This window comes from Oreochromis aureus, linkage group 11 (assembly GCF_013358895.1).
Source record: "Oreochromis aureus strain Israel breed Guangdong linkage group 11, ZZ_aureus, whole genome shotgun sequence".
Taxonomy (NCBI): Eukaryota; Metazoa; Chordata; class Actinopteri; order Cichliformes; family Cichlidae; genus Oreochromis; species Oreochromis aureus.
Window position 1 is genome coordinate 20642412 of NC_052952.1, and position 24039 is coordinate 20666450.

Here is a 24039-nt window from a genome sequence, read left to right on the forward strand (position 1 = left end):
ATAAGCTCCTCCTGTGTAGTTTTGAGCTGATCCACCATCTTTCTCATTTCGTCACGATCACCCTCGCCCCATGAGGTAAGATCTTGCAAGGAGCTTCAGACCGAGGGCGATTCGGCTGCTATTCTTTTTCCATTAAACCGAACCCAGCATTAAAATTAGACACTGTTCATTTCTTTGTAAGTGAGCAAACTTACAAATTAAGCAGGGGATCAAAAGATTATTTCCCCCACTGTGAGGTTACACAATAACACCTGAACAAATTTCATTTGCAATAAAGAAGCAATGAGATGGAAGTTAAACCCCCAGAAAAAGCTAATAAGTGTCCCTCGAGTTTTTAATATTGCATCTGTTCAACATCATAAAGGCTGTGCGATAATAACTTGGGAAATGTACTTATTTTGTGAAAAATGAAATATATCTGACTGCTGATTACGATGCTAGTCAGCAGTTAGCTTAGCACAAAATCTGAAAATTTTTAAAACTTTTTTTTATTGTTTTCTATCATGGTGGCTGCATGCAATTAAAAGTGGGCAGGTAGAGAAAAAAACAAAACAAAGGAGGGGGGCTTCAGAAGAAAGCACAATTTATGCTGAGCTGAAAATAACCTTTTTCATATTTAGCACACAGACTAACCTGACTCGCTGAAAGAATATCATTTTCTCAAAGTTCAAGCACCAGTCTTTTAAAATTAAGGCAGAAAGATTGAATACGAGACCAAATATTCACTAATTAACTGCACCAGATGTTTGCCTGTGCTGCTGTGATACTACACTGTCTAACAAGATCTATGAACTGGACAGGCTGAGGAAGAATGATAGACAGAGGGGCAAGGAGAAAAGGAAAAGGAGTGCTTATTAAAAAAAAACAGCCTCCTTGATGTAACAGAGATGGAGAGAGAAGCTGGACACCACCAGAAACAGAGCTAACAAAAGACAGAAGCAAACTACCAGGTAGAAGGTTGCACACAGAGCAGAGAATTTTCATCTGAAATCTGAGGGGGAAAAAGGTGAGGAGAAGAGGAAGCAAGGATGGACAGAGACAGAGGGGGATAAAATGGACAGCTTGTGAAAAGGGTGGAAGTACCGGAGAAGACAGAGGGATTCCCCAATGGCATTTCATCCCTCTCTCTCTCTTTCTTGGGCCCCTTCTTCCCATTTCCCTCCTTTTTTCTCCCAATAAATCATTCTGACTTATCCTTAACCAACTCATTCCCAGCAGGCAGCTAGAAAACTGTAACAATCTTTCTCCTACCTGCAATTTCTCTCTTTCTCTCCCTCTCTCCACGTGTCTCCTTTCCTGTCTGGTCTCCCTCTCTCTCTGTATCACACACACCTTAAACACATGGTTGTGTCAGTGGAGGTGAAAGTGGTGGTCGTGGTGGGGAGGGGATTATACCTTGTCCCTGCAGGACATGCAAAGAACTCAGCATCTATCAGACACTGTCTGGATGTGATCTATTTATGCATTTAAAAAAAGGCTGAAACTTCATGTTACGGAGGCACATGACTTATCTGCAAGGGTACAGTTTGTATATTTTCTGTGTATTAGTGCCTGCAGCGCACGGACGAGCCTGCGTGCGCTGCACCAATAACAGAATAGCAGATGATGGTCCAACAGCGCTGTATTAAACTGACTTACAGTGTCTGGGGATCAAAGACGGGCAGTTGTGGAGAATAGGCCTGCAAGTGCGCCAGTGTATGCGTGTTTTTGGCTTTTGTAATAAACGGAAACATCCGACAACTCACGGATACACACACACACGCACACACGTCCTTCGATGTGTGTGTTTGAGTGCGGTGAGGGGGTATAAATACAGATGGTCGCTGCAGACTTCTCTGGCACCGAGGGGGATTCGGAGCTTTTTACTTTCACGCCATCGGTGGAGGTCGAATAGTTGACCAAAAAAAGAAGAAGAAAAAACTTAAAGTTGCAGTGATGCCTGATGGACTGCAGCTCGGCCACAATATTGGAGGAATGCGCTTCTGTCGCTCGCGGGGGGTGGAGTTAAAAAGTGAACGAGTGCTGCCTACCAAACAGAGAGAGGCGGAGAAGGAGGAGAGAGAGAGAAGGGAGAGAGACGGGTGGGCAGGGTGCTCACCGTAAAGGATGGTTGTCGGAAAGAGTCTTGAAGACCTAATGAAACTGGCTGCTTGAATTGTTTGCAGCGATAATAGAGCTCAGTGGCGTGCTTTGCGTTTCTCGGATCCTTGGACGGAAAAGAACTGCAGTAGCATCCTGACAAAGAAGAAAAAGAACAGTTAGGGACAAAAAGAGGTGGACTTGCTCAGTGTCTTTTATTTTTGCATCGTTTTTTCATCCTTCATTTTTTTCTTCAGTAGCCTGAGCCTTGTTTTTTTCCTTCCACATCTGCAGCACGTAACTCTTTCCCGGCGCACCGGGCTGTTTGGTGCTCAACGAAAGACCGACCTCCTGTTTGGACCCAGTACCGTCCTCCCACACTCCTCTGGCGGGCTCACAAGCAGCAGTTCCCGGTGAGAAGAGAGGATCAGCTCAGTCAGAAAAAGCAGGGGGGACCGCACATACGGACAATACCCCCCCTCCCCCCGTTTTTTTTTTTTTTTTTTTTTTTTTTTTCACTTGAAGCCCCCAGGATTTGTTGGGGAGGGAGGGAAGGAGGTCTGGTTTACGGAGGAGGGGAGGGTTCTCAGTCACTTTACAGCGCTATAGACTTTTGAGTTTTTCCAACACTTATTTACTACATCAGGTATGGACTTTGAACGTTTTGTATGAATGCATGAAGCATCTGTTTTCCCCCTCTCCCGTCTGTTAGGCATTTGCTGGGATGTTTGAGTCGCGTTGGTTGGTGGGGTGAAGGGACCGAGAGTGTGGCCGGAGAGACCAAAGGATCGGAGGCCGAGAGAGGAGCCGAGAGCATGGCTCTGGTAGCGCTGTCTCTCTGGGTGCTAACGAGTCTCACCTGGGCGAACCTGCTCCAGGTGTCAGCCAACAGGCATACCGTTTACTGGAACAGCTCTAACATACAGTAAGACCCCATTCTTCCTATGTTTACCAGTGTGTGTTTGTGTGTGTCTACTATTTCTCTTAATCTGCCCCCTCTAAAGGGAAGAAAATGATGTGCTCTGTCTGGCCCGAGCTGACGTATTTGTACCATCACACTTGAACTTCATCAGTTGTTTATTTCTCTTGTGAGCCTTGCTTACATGGATCTAAAGCCTCTATCAGCCTTGCAGCAGTCACCTTCTCTGTCTGTCTTTTTTTTAACTTAATGGAAGAAATGATGTAGATCCACAGGCACTGTTTAAGCAGGCCTCTCACGTTTCTCCTAAGCTATTTTTGAGCCCCAAACAGCTCTGTCAGACCCCTGCTGTGAAGTCAAGGTGGCTCCAAACCATCTTTTCAACACCTTCTGTTGCACAACTGGTCAGACATATTTGGTTTCTGTTCCCCACTCCGCCACCAATCTCTGCTTGTAACATTTTACCCCCTCCTTTTCTCCCCGTCTCTGCTACACCTATGGTGGATGAGAACAGAGAGAAGAAAAGGAAGAAAATCACATGTGATTCTCTTGCCTTGCTCTCCTCTCTCAGTCTTTCAGGGCTTTTTCTCTCTGTCTTCTCCTCTATCTGGTTCAATTAGGAGCACTTCTTCATCCTGACCCCATTGTGTTGTAGCAGTGTCACTATTCAATCTCTCCTTCCCGCTCCCTCTCCAACTTGCTCTCTCCTTCTATCCCTTCCTAACCCCCTTTCTTGTTTACACTCAGTCCGTTGGCCTTTTTGTTATCCTCCTAATCCCTCGCTCCTCGCCCCTATCTCGAATCAAGTGAAAAAGCTTTTTCTCTCTCTCGTCTTTCTTCTTTTTTTCCCTTTTTTTTTTGGAAAGCTGCCTTTCTAATACTTTCCTCTTGAGTCCAGGGCTCTGCCACTGGATTCTTGAGAATGAAGTGTCAGTCTGCTGCAACACACTCTGGTTTTATGTTTCTGGTAGAATTTATAGTAAAATGTTGCATGTTTTAACAGCCATGTTTCAACATGGCCTACAGGCACTTTGTCCTGTGTTTGAATTAACACAGATGAAACGTGGAAGCCATATTTGTAGTAAGTTGTTAGATTTAATATAGTCGGCTGGTCTCAGTAATGTCAGAAAATCACAGCTTTATGTGTCAGAAGTACAGAGGAGAACACACCTACCTTTTCGCGCTCCATCTTGCAGTGAATCCTGTCTTTGTGCACAAAGTGTTTCGGATACCAGGTGTCCCTCAGAGCAGCTCAGCATGTGATATTTACCTCTTCCACAGAATTTACAGACCTCCTCGAATGAGCAGTCGGATAAATAGCGGTTCTTTTATGACTGTGCTTATTAAAAGCATAAACAAAGTGAAAGGTTGGAAAATACGCCGTTGTTTTATTTTAAGGAGGATGAATGAGTCTGCCCGCCAACGGTTACTCAAGGCCAGTGATTTTAGTTTACAACGTGGAATAAAACAAAGAGAGGCAGGTGTATTTATACCTCGCAGCAGAATTACTACACACAAAATGCTGCGTGAAGTAATAGACGCAGAAGGTATGAGGATATTCGTTGTGACGTGAGTGGAAACAATATTAGTTTTCCTGAAAGTAAGAAAATAATCTCTGCACATTTTAGAGAGAGTGATATTGCACGCACAGTTGCTGCTAATGCATTTTAGCCGATATTTATTCTCCAAGCACCTCCCGCGTGGAAGGTGCTCATATTCAATTTCTATATTTTTTTCCACCCTCTATAAAAATTTGATAATAAATGCTAATGAAATTCCACCTTCGCTTTTCATATAAGAGACAGAAGTTGATTTAGGTAAAACGCAGGGAAAAGAAACGCGCTTAAAGGCATAAAGGAAAGGCGAGACGTGAACCCCAGACCTCGGCTCAATCAGCTCGATGTAACGTGAGCTGCGTTAACCTTGGTGAAGTGCAAACTCAATTAAGCAATTTCAGCTGATTTTTTTTGTTGTAAATTCAGTGTGCTGTCATTTTTTTCTTTTTTTTGTTCTTTTTTTTTTTTTTTAGAAAAAGCAGGGCAAGAACTCAAGCAGTCTGGAGCAGCCTAACCTTTAACCCTACTGTCCAGGACTGGAGCACTGCAGAGCCCAGCAGTCAGTCTTCTCTTTCTCGGCAGGTTCCCTGCCTTTACTGTTTTCATCCCAGTGGCAGAATATTCTTAGCCCCTGCAGTGTGAGTCTTTTATAAAAGACTGTGTTTAATTAAAGAACAAGCCGCATCTCAGTGGACCTGCCTCATCCCTGATCTTCCCCGTCTTTTTCTCTCTTTCTCGTTCTCACTGCACACATGCACAATGACAATGCACGAGCAGTGAGTGGGGCTAACTTTTTCAATTCAGCCTACTTAGTGAGTTAGGAGACAAAGGGGCCATGGACAGTGGGACATAAAAGACAGATAAACGGCAGGAGAGCCTGTCTAATCTACTCTTTCATTCACTACTGAACCATTTTTCTGCAGCGCAGATCCTATTTCCAGCATTTATTTTAATCTCTGCACTCAACAGCACAACATCCGACATTTGTAAGGTTGGCTGGCGTGTCTTTAGCCGTTGGCGATCCGCCTCCCTGGAGTTTCTCTAACTTGCAGTGTAGTGTGGAGGTTTAGAGGGCCAATAATAAGCTGTAGTATTGCTGTCAGATTGAGTGGTAAACACATTGTAAAGCCTCAGGACCCAGCAGTTTCTCAACCAGCTTCTGACCCCAAGCCACTCATCAACCACAAGAGACAGGCTGAGACTGTTACCAAGCATTAACTATTTCACACACACACACACGCTTGCAGAAACGTGGGTCTGCAGGCCTACATTTGTGCGCATGCTAGCTCGCCCACTTACATGCAGCTTTGTGTGTGCGCGTAAAAACACACACATCGCTGCTGTGTACTTTTTTAACTTCTATAAGATGGATCATTTCCCACGTTTGCGCCTCACACAAAGGCTGGTGCCACTGCCTATCAGTCACTTGTCACTGATATCCCTGGGCACGAATGTGTGTGTAACGGTGTGCATATTTTTTTGCGTGTGTGTGTGAGAATGAGTGTATGCATGTGTGTTTGCCCTGTTACAGATGTCTGTGTTCATCGATGGGTGACCGAAACAAAAACAAATCCATCAGTCCGTTAAATCACACATTATCTTCCACCACCTGGCAATTAACCACTGCTGCGAGTGTGAGCGTGCGCGTACGCGAGCGTGTCCGTGGCTATACATGTGTATGCGTGTAATTTAATAACACAGCAGTTAACTGATTTGCATAATAGATATCTGCTGATATCTCTTAATTTATCAGTTGTATATTTTTCGAGCGATTAGGCTGCGGGTAAACAAACGCATAAGAAACTGTAGGCATTACGTGTGCGTTATGTGTGTGCGTTTCTGTGCGTGCTTGTGTGTGTGTTTGTTCATGATACTGTCACCTCTACGCATACCTCTGGAATAAAGCCAGCTGTTGCATGGAGATTTTACTCCTCATACCAATGCACATGTGCATGTGTGGTAATCGATGCCAAGGTGGAACTTGTTTTATATTCATCCGGCTTGTCGGAGTGCACAGAGACACGTCACGCAAGGCAGGAGAGAAATAATGCCAGGAATATAAGACTGAGGCAGCGAGAGAGAGAAACACTGCGAGACTGGTTGGAGAAGGGAGGACGAATTCAGGTGGATGCTGTGTTGAATTGTAATAGGGCACGGACAGGGCGGCCTTCATAATAATGATGATAATAATGCCCGGCCGGTGCCCTGGTCCACACGGCGAGTTCGTACACGCAGCTGTGCCTGAGAAAGAAAGAGGGAGACTCTAAGACAGACGGGAGGGTTGAGCAGGCCAATCAACACTCTCCTCGACAGCAACACAAAACTATCGGTCTCTGAGCCCTACTCGGGACAACAGCATTTACATTTATAAGTAGCTGCACAAAGAAGAGTATTACTCACAATCACCAGACCCGTGGCGTGCATGTGTGTGTACGACCCATCTATCCGTGATGTTTGAGGTGCCACAGCTGTGATGTGTGTTAATGCACCCTTGCAGCAAAAGCCTCACACAGGGTTCTAACTGTGCTATAGACACATTGATCAGACTGTTCATTAGTAACGAATCATGAGGCCACACGGTGTACAGGTGTGAGTGTGTGTCCATGCGTGGTGTCAGACGTTCACACAGAGATGTCATTAATTAAAAGCAATAGGGAACACCTGTGTGATGGATGACTCCTGTTTGCGTAATAAGATTCAGTGGTCTTCTCTGTCCTGCGCTGCTCCTCACTCTTTATATATGCGTGTGCATGCTGCAGTCATTTTTTCTGATTGGACAGTTATTGCTTGGTAGGTGAGAGGAGCAATAAGAGATGCAAAGGAGGAAAATAAATGAATGGTTTTCCTCTCAATTTTTTTTTTTTAACTTTGCAGATGAGCCAGATATAAAGGGTGTGTGTCCACCTGTGTGTCTTTCTCTCATTCTCCTGAAAGCACTCATAAGGTGGTGGTATTTTGGTTTAACGTCGATTTTATGCCACATTTCAAATTAACTTGAACTGCATGTGCTAGAAAGTATGTTGCATTGTTTTGAGTTCTTCTTCAGCTTACCCCACCTACACTTTCTTCCTGTTTCTTCTCTCCTCTCCTCTTTTACGCTTTGAAATGTTGACCAAAGCCATTTGCCGTGCATCTTTCTCAAAGCTCACACATGAAACACTCAAAAATCCTGAAAAATCGAGCCCACCATGTTTTTTTTTTCTTTTTTTCTGCATCTCGATTGGCCCTTTCATTTCCTCAAATGTTGTCTTGCTTACACCGTCGACTAATCGGAAGCATTGCTGTGAAAATGAAGTACTGATGTTAAGTGTTCGTGCTTGCTCGGCCTTGGGTTTAGCACTAACTGGTCACTGTAATGGTTGGATTCAAAAAGAGCTTTTTGGGGGGGCGATGTGTGGGGGAATTTTACAGCTTTAATTCTACTAACACACATCTGAGAGTCACTGTGAGTCCGGCAATTGTGATCAAGCCTGGCAAAAAGTAAAGGTCTCACAGGTACAAATGTCTGACCCAGGATTGGTATTGATTTATGTGACTGCTGATCTTGTTCTGGTGGCTCAGTGGTTAGCACAGCCTTTTAGATTCCCTGTTAGAATTACCAACACAGTGTTGTTGGGGAGTAGAAATGCTTTCACCTCAGAGCTGAGTTAAGCAGTCTTTGCTAAATTAATCTTCCTACACAATCTCGGTAAGAAAAGTAAACTATCGATCCAGAAAGAATATGCCTATTTTTATGACCAGGAAAAATTAAAAACTGGTGCATGTGTTTGATATTTATTTGGAACAGTGGCCAGAAAACAAGGATTATAAATACAGGAAACCACATTACTACCAGTGTTTCTAACTGGTTGAGAATTTATTTTTGGTTGTCAACCTCATGGGAGGTGGAGGTGTAGCTTGGTGGGCTGCAGTGAGCTGCACATAAATGCTGTATTGTTGCAAACCGAGTCAGTTTTAAATTTCATCTGCGTTTTTACACAAACGTTGTCGTGAAGAAATACTGAATAAGTCAGTATTTATTATAGACAGTAAGTCAACTGACTTTTGGTATATATAAGAACTTCTGTTGCATCCTAATGTGCATCATTTGGCCAAAACATCAAGGCTAATCCACATACGACCAGTATGTATTGATAATGTGATATCGATCTACTTGGAAATTGTCAGTGCTGATTCTTGGATGAGTGACCTATGTGATTAATGACTGACATATAAAAACAAACACATATTTGGGACACAGAAACCTCTTTCATTGTATCCAGTGTTACAAACAGTGATTGGTATTGAAGCTTTGTAGGTCAGTGGGTATAATCAATAACGCATCCCACATAATTTCCAGATTTATTTGCCTTTAGCAAAAGATTTAATCACACTAGTATAGTAGTGTTCCATCCAGTCTGTAACTTAAAGTTGGTTTTAATTGCTTCAGTATATTTCTACATCTACTGGAATGTGCATGTACATTTATGAAGGAAGCCCATATTTTTGGGGAAATTCTGTGCTAATAGCCACACTGATGTTTAAAATATCATTTAAAAAAATCAGTTTGACTAAGAAAAGCTGATTTAAATAACAGAGTAGAAAAGCTTGATCATGCAACAGAGCCAGTGGTGTGGCTCAAATCATGCATCAACCTGAGATTAATTTCTTTAGAAGCTGTTATTTAAAAAAATATTCTAGGCTGGGGCTCGTGTGGCATTTGGAACGTGCATGCGTTTCCTTATTGGTGCTTCCAGCCACATGCCAGCCACTGCAGTCTAACCAAAGATGGGACTGAGAGTGTGAGCGATTGCTTTTCTTGCTGTGTTCTGTGTTAAGGCCACTGTAAACTCTCACAGAAGTGCTGTCTGGACAGTCTTAAAGTGATTAAAAGCACCGCTCAGGTGTTCAGACACGGTGGGCGAGTGTTGTCCAATTAATGCAACTTTCCTAAAGCAACAATCTGACAGCCACACCTGAGCTCTGGCCAGGTGTGAAAATTGGGTGATCTCAAAATGTGGTGCAAATTCTTTCCTCCATCTCACTCGTCTCACTCTACTCACTGTCCAACACTCACTGCTAAACTGCACTGTGTTATAGTAACAGTGGGATTGCTTTTGTAGCAAAGCACAAGAGATTGCAGCCAAAATAGGATCTGAAATACAGCCAGGGACAAATATGAGTCAGCTCACCCGTTACTTACTCTCAGTGTTTTTGAATTACAGTAACTCTTCTGTGGTCCTCAACAGAGAAATAGTCTTACTACAAGAAAATCGAAATCTGTTGTTCACAATTTCCATTTCTGTGTTGTCTGGAGAGGCGGGCAACATAGCCCCAATATAGTCTCAAATTTACATCATGATACCTAAAAAGAAAATTGCAATAATGATATTTCTGATGATACAGAAAAACTTAATGAACAATGATTCATTGATGCTTGCAGGCAGCAGAATTTATAAGTAAATGAAGGGCATTTTTCATCCTTCATTTCCAATAAGATGCTGTCACTGATGTCACCGTTTCTACTTTGAAGTGGGAATCTATTGAAACAAGGTGCTGGCAGCAGCATTATATTACAATAGTAGTGACACAGCATTAAACACAGTGACACAGCGTCACTCAAATGAAAGCACAAAAGTGCCCCTCGGAATTTTAAGTAAAAGTAAAACAAGACTTAACAGTTCAGTTTAACAACAGCCAAAGTAACTTTACGTTGTAGCTCTAAAGGTGTATATACACTAAGACAGGTGTGTTGTTTCGACCTTTATCAAGAACAGTTTACTTGCATGTTTTGTTGGAGGTTTCTGAAGTAGCTCTCGTATTAGGCGCTCTTCCTCTCAGACATGCCTGGGCTTGTCATATTGTTTTCTGTATCAGTGAGTGTTTCTTGTTGTTGAACATAAACACATGATGTTGCAATATGACACTTTTATATTGCATAGTTATTGTGAACTCTATGGTATGGCACAGGTCTTGTACTCTAGCCTCTCACCTAAGTGTAATCCAAAAATATTTAACCTTATATGCATTGTTATACTTTAATTAAAAAAAACAAAAAATGCTCTGCGTTCTTCTTACCGCTGTACCACTGACTCAAACTTGACCACTTTCTAAGCTTAAACAGATGCAAATCACATACCACGTACCTTATAATTTAAATGATATACTTGCACAATGACACACACGAGTTCACACAGTCAAACACATTATCATCTTTTCTGTTTATGCTCTTAAAGTCGAGCTCTGTTCAGCATAACCTGCAGTTTATCTCAGGACAGAAGCAGTGTGAGCACAAATCAAATGGTGACTGCAAAGAGGTGTATCCTCAGAAATCACGTTGCAAGAACAAGAGGGGCCACATCAGAGTCACCGAGTCACGCAGCGCTTTAACTTAAAACGGTGCCGTTTGAAGCGGATGAATTGCCTTTTTCCTTGACAGCCAAATTATTGAATGACCGTCTTCCCTTGTTATCTGTAGATTTTAGGCAAACTATGGGGTGCAACAAGAATTTATCTTTCCCACCCATGTGTTAAATTTGAGCAAATTGTCCGCAGAGAACAAGTCCCGTAGCGACGAGCTGGAGTCAGAGCACACAAAACACACACAGACATAAACACAGATGCACGCACCTGATGTTGTTGATACGTACATAATACTCTGAGCCGATGTCTAAGCTCCAGCAGTGTAATCAGGTGCTAATAACAAGGCTGCGATGTTTACAAGCTGTTTTGGTGTGTGTATGTGTGAAGTATATGTGAGCATTCTCTATATTCTATTCCCCACCAGCGCTCTAGGGGCTTTGGGGGTACTAATAATGACTGTCAGCTCCTGCACAGACACACACGGACGCGCACGCACACACCAGATGCTCAAATGGTGTGTTTGTGACGCGGCTAATGATAGCAGCAGAGCGGCAGTCTGAGGCCATATGCTGAGCCTGATCACAACAGAGCGGAGTGGTCTAGCGTTAATAAACTCTACTGACGTGACAATTAGTATTCCTCTGCATAAAGACAATACAGTTGCACGTGAAAAATGCAGCTGTTTTCATCCAACTCTGCACAAACCAGGGATCAGCTGATGCCAGCCAGGACAATACAGAGGAGCAGCAGGGAAGGAGAAATGTGTCTTTTGTCACTGCTCGCTGGGTAGAAATGTTGATGTTTATTGTTGAGCTTCAGTTATGAATATTGTTATCGGCTCGTCAAGACGTAAACATCATCAGATCTGAATTGTGAGGGAATGACGGGAGCTTTTATTGGGAAGTTAGCTTCTCTGTAACAGGTTTTCGTAAGACAGGAGGAATTACGGTGTGAAAGTCTTGACTGTGAAGGTTTGTTTTAGCACCTGGTAGTAGGGAAAAAAGGTCCTCACTTCAGCAAAATGCACAGGACACAGAATTATGCTTATTCCATCCACAGAGAGACAGCATGTAGAGAGGGAGAGAGTCTTTAATTGAGGTTTTATCCATTTAAGCTGTCACTAAGAGGCCAACTCTGAAACCTTTTAACCACTCTCTTCTCAGTAATGACACAAATCAGAGAGGAAATGTGTTTGTGTCTGAGCTTCAGTGCGAATGTGTGCGGGTGCGGGTGTGTTCATGCGTGTTAGCGTTTGTGAAGCAGGAGGGTAATTATGCGGAAATTGGGAAATGGCTAAGTGAATTATGACCTTGTTTCAGCAGAAGGCTTTAATCAGTCCCAGCCAGGCCAGGGAGGGAGGCAGAAATGTTCGCTGCACAAGCACTCTGCTCCTGATGGCCACAGCAGCCAGTCAGTAAAGCTGACAATCAGCCGGTCTGATGGGTCAATGCAAAGCAGTCACTCAAACTGCTTTGGTCCCAAAACCACCTGCAGAAAATGTATGCATGATGATAAGGCTGAAATGAGGGTTGTTGCATTCATGACACTTTGGTTCATTTTTCTTCATTCTGTATCTCTGTGCAGAGCATAGACTGTATATAAAAGATGCAGCCACTGAAACTTCCAGCCTAGTGCCGGAGTCATCACCATATTGTTATTCTGGAGCTAGCAGCAGCCACATTCAGAGAAAAAGAAGGGCTATGCTATTGGCTAATAATAGCAAGCTTGGATAGCAAGCTAATGGGTGCAACGTACAGCGCTAAACATCAGAGCAACAACAGCAGCAATTTCATTCTTCGAAACTGAAGCAAAAACTTCTTGAACACCTGCCAACAGGCCATATTACTTTTGATATAATTAATAATACTGCAGAAGTCACTAAAACCACAAACACTGTTGGGAGAGCCGCTTCACTGAGACGAGGATCGGCTGCCGCTCACTGTGTGACTGTGTGACCCCCAACTTTAAGCCTGAATATAAAAAAATAGTGAGTTAAACCATGTTGTAAACATGCTAATATCATCTCTAAGCTTGAACATTTAAACCTGTTGATCTAATTGGTTTGACTCCCAGTTTAAGCCGTCCCCAAGTGGCTACTGAAGGGTACTGTTGGTTAGGTGGGCTGGTGATTTATTTTCATTATCAGTGATGTGACAGGTATACTGAAAACACAGAGCCTCTTTTTTTCATTTTTATACAGCCTTGGCACTAATTAAAAAAGATTTCGAAATGCAATTATATCAATAAGATCATTGTTATTTAAATCACTTAAATCGACATTTCCATTACCAATTAATATATTATCTGAAGTCTAATCGACTGTGTAATATTCTTAGATAATTTGTGTGATATAACAGGACAAGTGAAATTTGCTTGTCACATTTTAATAGAGGCCAAAGTCACATGTGACATCACCAGATTGCTTGTTTTCTGACCGCTAGCTCAAAATCCCCAAAAATGTTCAGCAGGAAAAGCTTAACCGACTTACTTATATCTGATTGATTTCATGTCAGATTATTGTAGCTTTTGATCGTGTCCTGTTAATCGTTTTACAAGGCCCTACAATCCAAACGAATGATATCAGGCAAATTTCAATGAAAAGGTTTAATTTGATATACGACATATTTGCCCTCAGATTTTGTTGTGTTCTAAAGTGGAAACTTGGTTTGGAAATGAGGGAGGAAAAGCTGGGCTTTGTATTTGTAGCTATAGCTTGCTGTTTTTGTTTGTGTGCATAAATCGCGACTACAAGTTTGGGATTAATTTTGGAATGAGCCTGAAAAGATTGTTGTGCCGTAATGCTAACTGGTTCCAGGTGGTGTTGCACAAAACAAGCTGTATGATTTTTTTTAAAATCTGAAAATATGTAGTAGTTCTGCCAAGCATGCGCGTGCTGTTGATGTTGGTCTCAATCTCAGTTTTTTTGCCTGTGATTTCCTGGTGGTTTTATCTGTGCCTTCATTGTTAATGTGTTTGTGCGTACACATGGATGCTTGTGTGTGGGTGTTAAGTGTTCATGTACAGCATGAAAAGCTCCTGCTGTTCTGATGTGTGTAGGGCCAGCCATGCTGCTGTCAGTCAGTGTGCCTCAGAGAGCCTGTGCTGCTCTTGGTCTGGTTGTCTATTTCTGCCAAAGCTGGATCGATGGTGTCCTACAGACTCTGCACTCTTCTCTTGGATGTTTCAGCCTGTTCCTCTTCTCTCTCGCCGTGTATCTGCTGCTCGGCCCTCCCTCCACCTCTTCATCTCACTTGTTGGCTCGGCCTCTTGGCATCACTTCCTCTTCTCCTCCTCATTGTCCTCCTCTGCATCATCCTACTACTCTCAAGTCTCTCTTCACATCAGACAATGAGCTCTCAGTGCGTGTGTGTGTGTATTAAGTGTATGCATTTATTAGAGCTTCTTTATGAGGGATTCCTCTTGTTGTATTCACATCTTGTCCAGGTTGTACTTGTGTGGTGAATGCCAATGTGATGCAGCGGTTCTGTACTAGTTTTAACTGGTATGCGTTTGTGTGTATGTGGCTTTGTACCAAAACAGTTCGTTCTACAGAAATTAATCCACAATGATTCATCAGTTCATTGTCTCTCATTTAAGGACTTGTGTGAAATGTGTCTGGTTTTGGATAAAAACAAGGTATTTCAGATTTATTTTTTTTAAAAAGTAAATCATTAATATTAAAAATAATTATTTTAACTACTTTTGGGATGAGCAGAAGTTGGCAATAAGAATACAGTTAATATGTTGTAGGCTAAAAAAGGAGTTTATTAATTTTTAGCAAAAATTTGCTTAGAGTTTCAAATGTGATCTATTTATATATTCCATTATGTGTATCTCTGATGAGAAGACTGAAAAAAAACCTTACCTCAAAGCATTACCTTAGGCTGATGGAAATTGTGTTGGAAACACATGAATTATTGAGAGATTAGCTGATGATTCGAATCATAATCTGCAGCCTTAAATTGTAATTTTATATTAGTTGTTGCTGTATTGTTAAATTTCAGATACTAAAATTTCAAACTCAGTAATGAATAAACTGAAAAATCCTCAGAACTTGGTGAAGTTTCAGTACTAGAGGAGAAAAAAATTAACAGAAAATTAAGAGGCATTGTTTTTTGTAAAGATCGAACAAATCGTAACATCAATGACAAAACTGTCTTTAAGTGCGAAAAACATCTAACTGTAAGGTGTGTGTATGACAAACTATAACATTCTCCTAGTGCAAAAAAGCAAAAAAAGATAAGAGTATTTTTAGGTCGTCTGAGGTAGCGCTCTGCTTTTGCGTCATTCTGCAGAATATCTGCTTTTGCGACACCAAAATTACTTAGAATTGATTTATTTTTTTGGCATTAACTTCGACCGCATTATTACATAACTCGTTGATTTTATGTATTTACAAAAATGACAGATTTAAATCTTATTTATTTATAGACACCATGTTCTACTTTTTTGTCACTGGTGTTACTTTAAACCTTTAGCACATGTAGCCAGAGTCACTGAATATTAAAAATAATACAACAAATCAGGAAATTATATGTTACCATTTCCAGTCAGGTTTATGCAGCCATCTGTTTGCTATAACAATGAAAATACTTCAAAATAAGTAATGATTCATTCCTTAATTTTAACATAATTTCATTGATTTAACTTTATTATCATGTCAATGTCTGTGACACATTTTGTTTGAGACAGGAAAAAACACACACAGTAACATCGAGGAGACGGTGAACCGTTTGGAGACACATATCGGACTTTGTTTGAACGTTCCTGACAAAAGGAGGATTATGTTACAATATTCCGTGAACAGCTTTTGATAAAGTTTTTCTATAGATGGGCGTCAGTGATGTTACCATTAAGTATGTAACAGCAGTGACAAATTTTCAGGAAAAATGCTTTTAATAAAATGGCTGCTAAAAGGCATCAAACCTGTGAGGCTTACTCTACATAAAAACATATTATTATTATTGTTATTAATAGTAATAATAATTTCTGTATTCTGTTTTTTGCTGTTTTTGTTTTTTACAAAAAATTTGGGTCAAACCAGTGACTTAAAGTGTCTTATGAAATTATGACATAGAAGAGAAAAATTACAATACATTCTATAGACCGTCTGGAAATATGTCTCAGGAAGTCAAGTGATGTCATCACTGTGATGATTTTATTTCAAAATGATACATTTTCTTAAACGGAAACACATGTGACATAGCTCCACGGGACAATTGCGTTCTTCATATATATATCACATTTATCTAAAAAAAATTGATAGGTATATTTATATTTTTGTATTTAAAAACATTTTTTAACCTCAAAAGTGTGTTTGTCCAGGGAGAAACCCTTGTCTGTTACTTGCGCCTATATATCAAATTAATGCCTCCAGAAGGTTTAATTGTTTAAATAAGATATTTTGTTCTTATGTTATTTTTAACAGAAATAAAAAGGTGTTTTTCAAGTGTAATATTTCTGTAAAGGCTAGGGACAGAAATCTGATTTGGCTACATTTTTTCGTTGCTGATCAGTTGCTAAGTTAGCCTGCCACTGGTTCTGTCTAGTTGCTGGTAGACTTTTCTCTGCTCCAATCTGGGATTTTAGGAGAAACATGACACTTTTTAGACACAAATAACTGTGTTATCCTTTTAAATTAACACGGTCTCTTAACGTTTAAGATAGCCAGGCTTTACTAACCTCAGCTGCGTGAAGGTATAAGTCAGCTGGAGGAGGCAAAGATAGGACTGTTGGTGTCGACACTGCTGGATATTAGTGTCTAATCCAGTTGTAATTTTCAATATCGTTTAATCCCTGATGTCTACAAACGTCCTGTAGGGGTGACAATCACAGAGAAACTGATGATGACAAATATTATCTCGATACATTGTCCTCTATAGCGATGGCGTCACAATCTGTAATATGTAACAGCACCTTTGTAAATGAAGGAAAATATGCCCTCAAAAAGGCAAAAAGCAGGTATTAAGTCTTCACTACAATCTATTGTGAAGATGGGTGTGTGTGTGTGTGTGTGCGTTATATTATTATTCAGTTTTAATAATTTGTCAGTTAATTACCTCTCTGATTTGCTTTCTCATTTGTTCACCATTTTCCTCCTGTGAATTGCTTTTTCTTCACTGTGAGTTAGTTAACTTGCTCATTTTACACTTATTCATTTAATAAGCTCGATGATGAGGAGTCGTGAAGTTGTGACTCTGTTACGAATTTTCTGGGGAATCCATTTTCGAGCATGTTTTAATCAATCAGATAATGTTTGACGCCAGTGTGTCATTGACGTATTGGAAGAGAAAGCAATGCAATACACAGCTTTAATGATATTTGGTCTCCTAATTCTCTGGGTGAAAACCGATAGATATAATCAATTTATAAAATACTTTATTTATTTATTTCTTGCTGGAATCCACTAATAATTGTGGTTTTGTGGATTTATACATCTGTGGTGCTCCATAACAGCTATACAAATCTAGTGCTTCTATAAAGCAGCTGCAGTGATTGATTTACATGAAATGGATATTAATAAACGTCTGTTGACTCGGAGTATGTATTATCTATGCTTGCTCTGTTTTTAAGCGTGTTCACGTGTGATTTTCTGAATACGTTTGAGTTTTTGACCTTTAGGTTGGACTTCAGTTGTGTTTTTTCTAAATGTGTGTATGTATGTTATATATTTTAATGAGGTGCATACATGAGTACACTGGAAAGAGTTGATGGTTGTCAGTGGAGGGAGAGGAGGATGGCTGAGAGCTACCAATGCTGCCTGGCCTCTGCGCTAACACCCACGCTGTCTGTAGGCTCTACTCCCTTCTCCTACGCTTTGAGGTACAGCAATGTGGTAGCGCCGCCGTAGTAAGACTGCATATGAATGAGTGTGTACTATCTCTCAGCCAAGTTCTCTGTCCTGCACGCCTGTCTTGTTTTTAATGAAAGCTTTAAGTCCAGGACGGCTGCTGGAGGTGGCTACATCCACTTTCTTTATTTCACATGTGCGATGGAGAAGGAGAAGGAGAGTAGTGGATTGGGGGGGTGGAGGGGCGCGTGGAGGATGTGGGGGTTGCAGGGTTGTTGTAATGAATGTACTGCAGTTAAAAAGAATTCTGTGTCACTTCCCGGGAGAGAGGGAAATAAAGGTGGTGGCGGGGGAGAGGGAGATGTGGGAGGAGATGTTGGGAAATAGGATGTGTTGTGTTGATGGAGCTGAGTTCTTCGCAGCCAGACGAACTCTCCTCCCATTCTAGTGTTTGCGTGCATTTGTGTATATGTGTGTGCGTGTGTGAATATGCGTATATGTGTTGCACTGGGGTGCAGAACGAAATCAAGAAAGAAGGCATGTGAATGCCCCACAGCCTACGAGCATACCACCCACACATTTTACCCACATGTATCAGACCCATACATATGCATACTTCTCCCTTCTCTCCTCCTCTGCTGTTCTTTCCATTTTTCCCCTCTGCTTTCTCACCTCCATCCATGCACAAACACACATACACTTACTATCTTTCACCAACACATGCACATATGCCGAAGAAAAAACTGGTTACACGGGGGCAATCTCTGTCATTGCTCCCCATAGATTCCTCAAGGGGGTACATTGTTATTTGCTACCAGCCCTGATCAAATAAAATGGAACAAAGAGAACACACTCCGCCACACACAAATTTATAGAAACACACATACAGTCCTGTTTGCAAAATTTTGACTAAAGAAAAAAAGAACGGTGCCACCCAACCACCCACTCGCTGTGTGTAAAATGTCACTCACACTGCACACACTCGAGTGTTTTCCCCTAGAGGTGAACAGTAAATCCCAACATATGTATTGCATCACGCATTGCTATAGTATCAGATGAGATAATCAGAGTCTCCAAGCTATTCTCCTCTTAGGCTGGATGTGGCTTTGGAGATGGATGAGGATAGGCAGGGAGCGGGAGAGCAGTTTAACTCTGCATAAGGCATATCTGCTGGCAATTGTTGTTGCTTAAAAAAAGACAGGGAGTGCATACAACAAGAAGAACCAGACAGAGAAAAAAAAATCATTGATGGAGGGTGAAGGAGAAGGAAAGGGAGGGCACCAAAGAATAGAGAAAGGAGGGCCCTGCCGAACAGTACTGCCAAAACCGAGGTCAATTGTGATGAAAATGGCCGTTCACATGACCACAATAGCGGCTGAGTGACAGCACTAAAGCGGCATGGACGGGCTTATCCTGATCACTCAGGGCCTTGACTGGGGAAATCACAATACCCTGGAGATCTGTCCTTTTTGGGCTTGGAGGATCACAGAGCGCCCACGGTCCCAAGCTTTGGCCCTGAAATGTCCCCAGCATTACCATATCAATGCTTCCCCGGCTATTCCGCCAAGGACCAGGGCGGCTAGTGATAGTGCCTGCCGGTTAGCATCGTCCTGTGCCTTCACAAGACTATTCAGCAGGGTGTCAATGCTAACTCAATACTAAGTGTGAATGGGAAGAAGTGTAAGCTCACCCCTGTAGCGCGAACCCATGTCTGCTGTGCATTCAGACCAGCGTTGGCGTGTATATGATGCAGCTTTCACACATGCACCGCAGCCCTGGGCTTTCCTAGGCATTGCTGGGTGGATCTGTATGTGTCTTAGATCTGACTTTAAACAGACTTCAGCTTGCCAGCTCCATGGTACAAAGTCTGTGTACAATAACGCTTATGTGGGAGCAGTGCAGGTAATTGTTTGCTGAATTCATAGCAAGCGAGGGGGCGTCATGTGTGCCTCCTGCACACGCTACCCAGGTGCCACCCCTCGCCTAAATTAAATTTAATATTTCAGTAGTGAGAACGCGTCTGATGCGGACTTCATGCTGTGTGCTACATGTGAGAAAGGGCAACTTCAGACAATACTCAGATTCTCTTGATGTTGTCTGGAGTTGGAATGTGTGAAAACAGCCCTTTTCCTTGTCTCTGCCTGACTCTTTCTTTTCATATTTCAAGTTCCTCTTATATTCCGGGGCTGAATATTGAACTTTTTAAGTGCCAACTGATATGTGTCCGCTTGCAGAGATTTGAATACTTGAAAAGTCTAAAGGCTGGCATCCAGTTCTTGCTCAATTCAGACCACAGTTTCTGATTCTAATCATATTTCTGCCAGTTTTGCACAAAAATATCGTAATAGAAAGTTCTCATCCAATATTTAAGTTTGTTTAAAAGTGGAAAAACACAAAACGTTTCTTAAAAACTACATGAACAAATCTGAACATCCACATTAAGAGGCAACAGGGTGTGTGCACTTATGTGACTCAAAGCTCCACAGCAACTAACACTACAGCCACACTGTAGAGCACAGCGGTTGGACGGCTAAAATGATTGTGACCATATGCAAAAATCTTGCAAACTCATTGCCTTCGAAATTCTTGCTTTGAAGACAGCGGCCAGGTCTGGGATCGCTTGAATTCAGTTGCCATCTTGAAATGATCAAGATAGTAATAAAATAGCAATAAGACACATGGTGGAGAAGAAGTGACGTTATTCTCGAGTTAAAAACATTCCAGTAAAAAAGTTGCAAAAGTAAGAAAAATCAAATTTGTATTTCTTTTTAGCCACGGAGAGGCATTCATGTATCACTACCAGTACAGTGCAGTACTTGTTTGTTTGCCTGATCAGTGGTCTGTGCATACCTGACTTAGCAAGTCTCAAATACACAACAATGCTGGTACAGATGAAAAGTTTTACTAATGTTTAGATTCACCACGGCCATCTTGGATTAACCTGGAGTTGGTGCAGATGCTTTGAATTTCAAAGTCGAAAATTTGGGCTTCAGACTGAAACGTCAGTCTGCTATTAGCTTGTGACTGAACAGGGTCGAGTTGGCAGCGACATGTTGTAATTAACTGTGATAAATTGGTGAAAATCAGAAATGTTTTGAGATGTGCTACAAATCTCTTCCTGTCTACATACAGACAAATACACAATAACTATTTACATCCAGAGTCCAGACAGAACCTCACAAACCTGAAAGAGAAATTCAGAAATTCCTCTCCAAAACGAGTTACTGCAGTCAGAGTAAAGAGGTCGTCCAGTTACATGCTGAACCTCTGAGCAGTCAGTTGGCTGCTGAAGATATTTGCAGTCGTTCTCTGACAGCAACAAACAAATGTAATCACCTTAAAGTTTTCTTAGTTGCTCTCCTATTTTTACTCCAGTATTTCTGAACAACAAATAGCTGTTCTTAGGGCTGTGTGATATGACCAAAATCTCATATCCCGATATAAGAATTCTATCGTCCCGATAACGATATAAATCACAAAATGTAACATTTTCTGTAAATTCTGTGAATCTCGGGCAGCTCGACTTGCGGGAAGTGTTTCCAGCTGCGCGTCATGTAGCTGAAGTCCAGTGTTTTAACAGATGCATGAAACGATAGATTTTTAGACATAAGTTGTAACGGCCGCCGTTTTCTTTGTGAGCATTTATTACACGGCGTGCTGCGGGGAAAAGCCTGTTCTAACGTTTGAGTCTAAGGTTTATTTTTTAGCACCTGGCGGCTCTTTTTTACTTCTCATCCGTAAATAATCTGCTCTTTCACGTGATTCAGTTTATTTTGAAAAGTCTCAACAGGATCTTGAGCTTTATTGTGAAAGGTTTATGTGGAAAATAAACAAGCGGACACGAGGTGGTGTTACCGTCGTATAAAAACAGGCGCTTGTCCGTCCGTATTTATTATCTATCTTTAGTGTGTGGTTCGTAGTGTGGTTATATTAAATATAAGAGAAAGAGAGAACTTTAGGAAATTAATATAGCCACTACAGTGACCCATCAAAACGGTGAAAAAATATTGCCGTAAACAGTTTATTTTGCGACACCACGAAACAAACGATAGCGTAAAATGAAACGATAGACGATTTTATATCGTCATCCGATATATATCGTTATATCGAACAGCCCTAGTTGTTCTAATAAAAATTATGCCCCCAGCTGTTGAGTCAGTGTCAGGTATAAACTAATTTGTTTTGGGAATACGGACAAAAAGAGTGAAACTTCTTGTGCTGCAACAAATCTTTTCATATTCAGTCGTTTCAAACTGGGAAACTGCTAAATTGGGTGGCACTGGTCAGATTAAAGCAGTGCTGTAACATCTGATACCACATTTCTAGGAATCATTAGAAGTAAAATCAAATGCACTTAAAACTAAAAGAACAAGTTACTTTAGCTTAACATTGTGTAACAGGACATAATGTCACTGCTGTGGATTGACTCAGTTTAGTAACAACCAATCTCTGTTGTCCGAGTTTAAACTTAGTGTATGTGGCTCTCGCAAATAAAAAGTTATGCTTGAACGCAAGAGAACAAATTCTACTTGAAGGTTTTGGTACATCATCTCTGCTCTTACCAACTTTGTGCAGTTTGCTTCAGATAGAAGACGACCGAAACAACACAGTCGAGCAGGGTGTGAAAAATGAGAGCACATGATGTGAGAGCAAGTTACAGCCTCCCCGTGTTATAAACATATTATATCACATGGCACTCGCAGCATATGGCCTTTTAGATCATTATAATGGAATTAGAGATAGTAGTCAGTAAGAGTACAAGCCACAATGTAGTGATAACCTGATTATTACGCAACGGGGAGGAAATGGATGATCTCGAGAAGAAGGGTTACTTTTTAAACTCCGCGCAGAAGGTACGGAGTATGAGAGGGAGAGGGCAAGGAAGGAAGGAAGCAAGGAGGAAATCGATGAAAGTAAAGTGGAGGATGAGAAACTAAAAGGGCAATAAAGAGGGAAAGAGGAGGAAGACAGGTGAGATATTGGCCGTAGACTTCTTGCTTTGTCATTGGAAATCAGAGCCACGGGGCAGGACACTGTTTGATTTGGTGTTCTTGTTTAATCTGTCAGTCAACATGTTCACAGACACACACACACACACACACACAGAGATAGCCTCCAGTCTGTTACTGAATATTGGCAGAGAGCTGAGAGGTTATCATGCGTCGTCAGGTGCCAGACTGACTCTTGGTAGCAGGTTTGTCATTTGTAATTAGAGAGAAAAGGAGAGTTGGCTTGTTTTTTTTCTCCCCTCTCTCTCCTCTGTTCTCTGGCTGAAGGCTGTCTCTTGGTATCGACAGACAGAAGTGATGGGACAAACACGCACACACAAATACATGCACTGACACACATTTGATGGGCCAAGTTTGATTCCATTAAGTGGAGTTTGTCAGTTAGTCAGTGAAGTTTTGGGGGTGAATGCTGATGGCCCGACAGTGAATCCCACACAGATAAACAGGATCTGAAGCAGCCTGTTCAGACGCTCACAACACTGAGGGTGACTGAGCAGTGGCAGCCCTAACTATGACTATTTTATGTCAGTCACATACACACACACACACACACACACACACACACACACACACACACACACACACACACACACACACACACACACACACACAGCCTATCTGGTGTTGTATGGCTATGTGGTCACGGTCCATGCAGCTCTGAGTTCTGGTCACGGTTAAAAAGGCTTCCTTCTGGAGAGGAGGGGGGAGTGCAGTCTTAAGACGGGGTAGGATGTGGGGTGGAGGAGGGAGTAAGAGGAGTGGGAGATAATAGGAGAGGGCTAACAGTGGGGGTGGGATGAACCAAAGAGGGAGTAAAAAAGGGGAAGATAGAGGCTGAAGGTGGGTTTTTCTGAGTATGAAAGCCTGCGTGCCTCCAATCCTGTGCCATTGATGTATTCTAATGCTAAGTGTGCAATGCTGGGCCTCGACTGGTCTCTGGGAGAGACGAGCCTTTGATAGGCGCAACCAAGCTCTGGGACAGATCCCTCGCATGCCATTCATATGTATATCTGTGTGTGTGCGTATATGTGTGCGCATGTACAAACAGTTTTTTTTTCACCATTAAAGTAACTGTTTTTCGGGGTATTTGTGTCTGTGGTAGATTGGTCGCATTTCCATATCAATGTGAGCATGTTTTAGGCTGTTTTAGGCATCACACACCCTAATCCCAAATTAGCCCCAGGTCCAGTGCTGGTGGATGTTTTCATGATCTGTGTTTGCACAGTTCGGTGAGTGGCTGCAGTGCAGCGGACCATAGCTGATCATGTAACTAGCCATCTGCAGAAGAGGGCAAAGTGCAAAAATCTCAAAGCCCACCAGATCCTGCCAGCCGTTGCTGGAAGT

General features: G+C 41.8%; 1 protein-coding gene across 1 annotated transcript in view; it reads left to right on the top strand.

The window, feature by feature from the left end:
• Positions 1-2050: 2050 nt before the first annotated feature.
• Positions 2051-24039, top strand: part of efna3b (ephrin-A3b) — a 65878-nt gene continuing 43889 nt past the window's right edge. Inside the window, exons 1-3 of the mRNA XM_039619669.1 lie at positions 2051-2274; positions 2374-2492; positions 2792-3004. Coding sequence (XP_039475603.1) covers positions 2895-3004 — 110 coding nt within the window. The 5' untranslated portion in view covers positions 2051-2274; positions 2374-2492; positions 2792-2894. The remainder of the gene's footprint in view (positions 2275-2373; positions 2493-2791; positions 3005-24039) is intronic.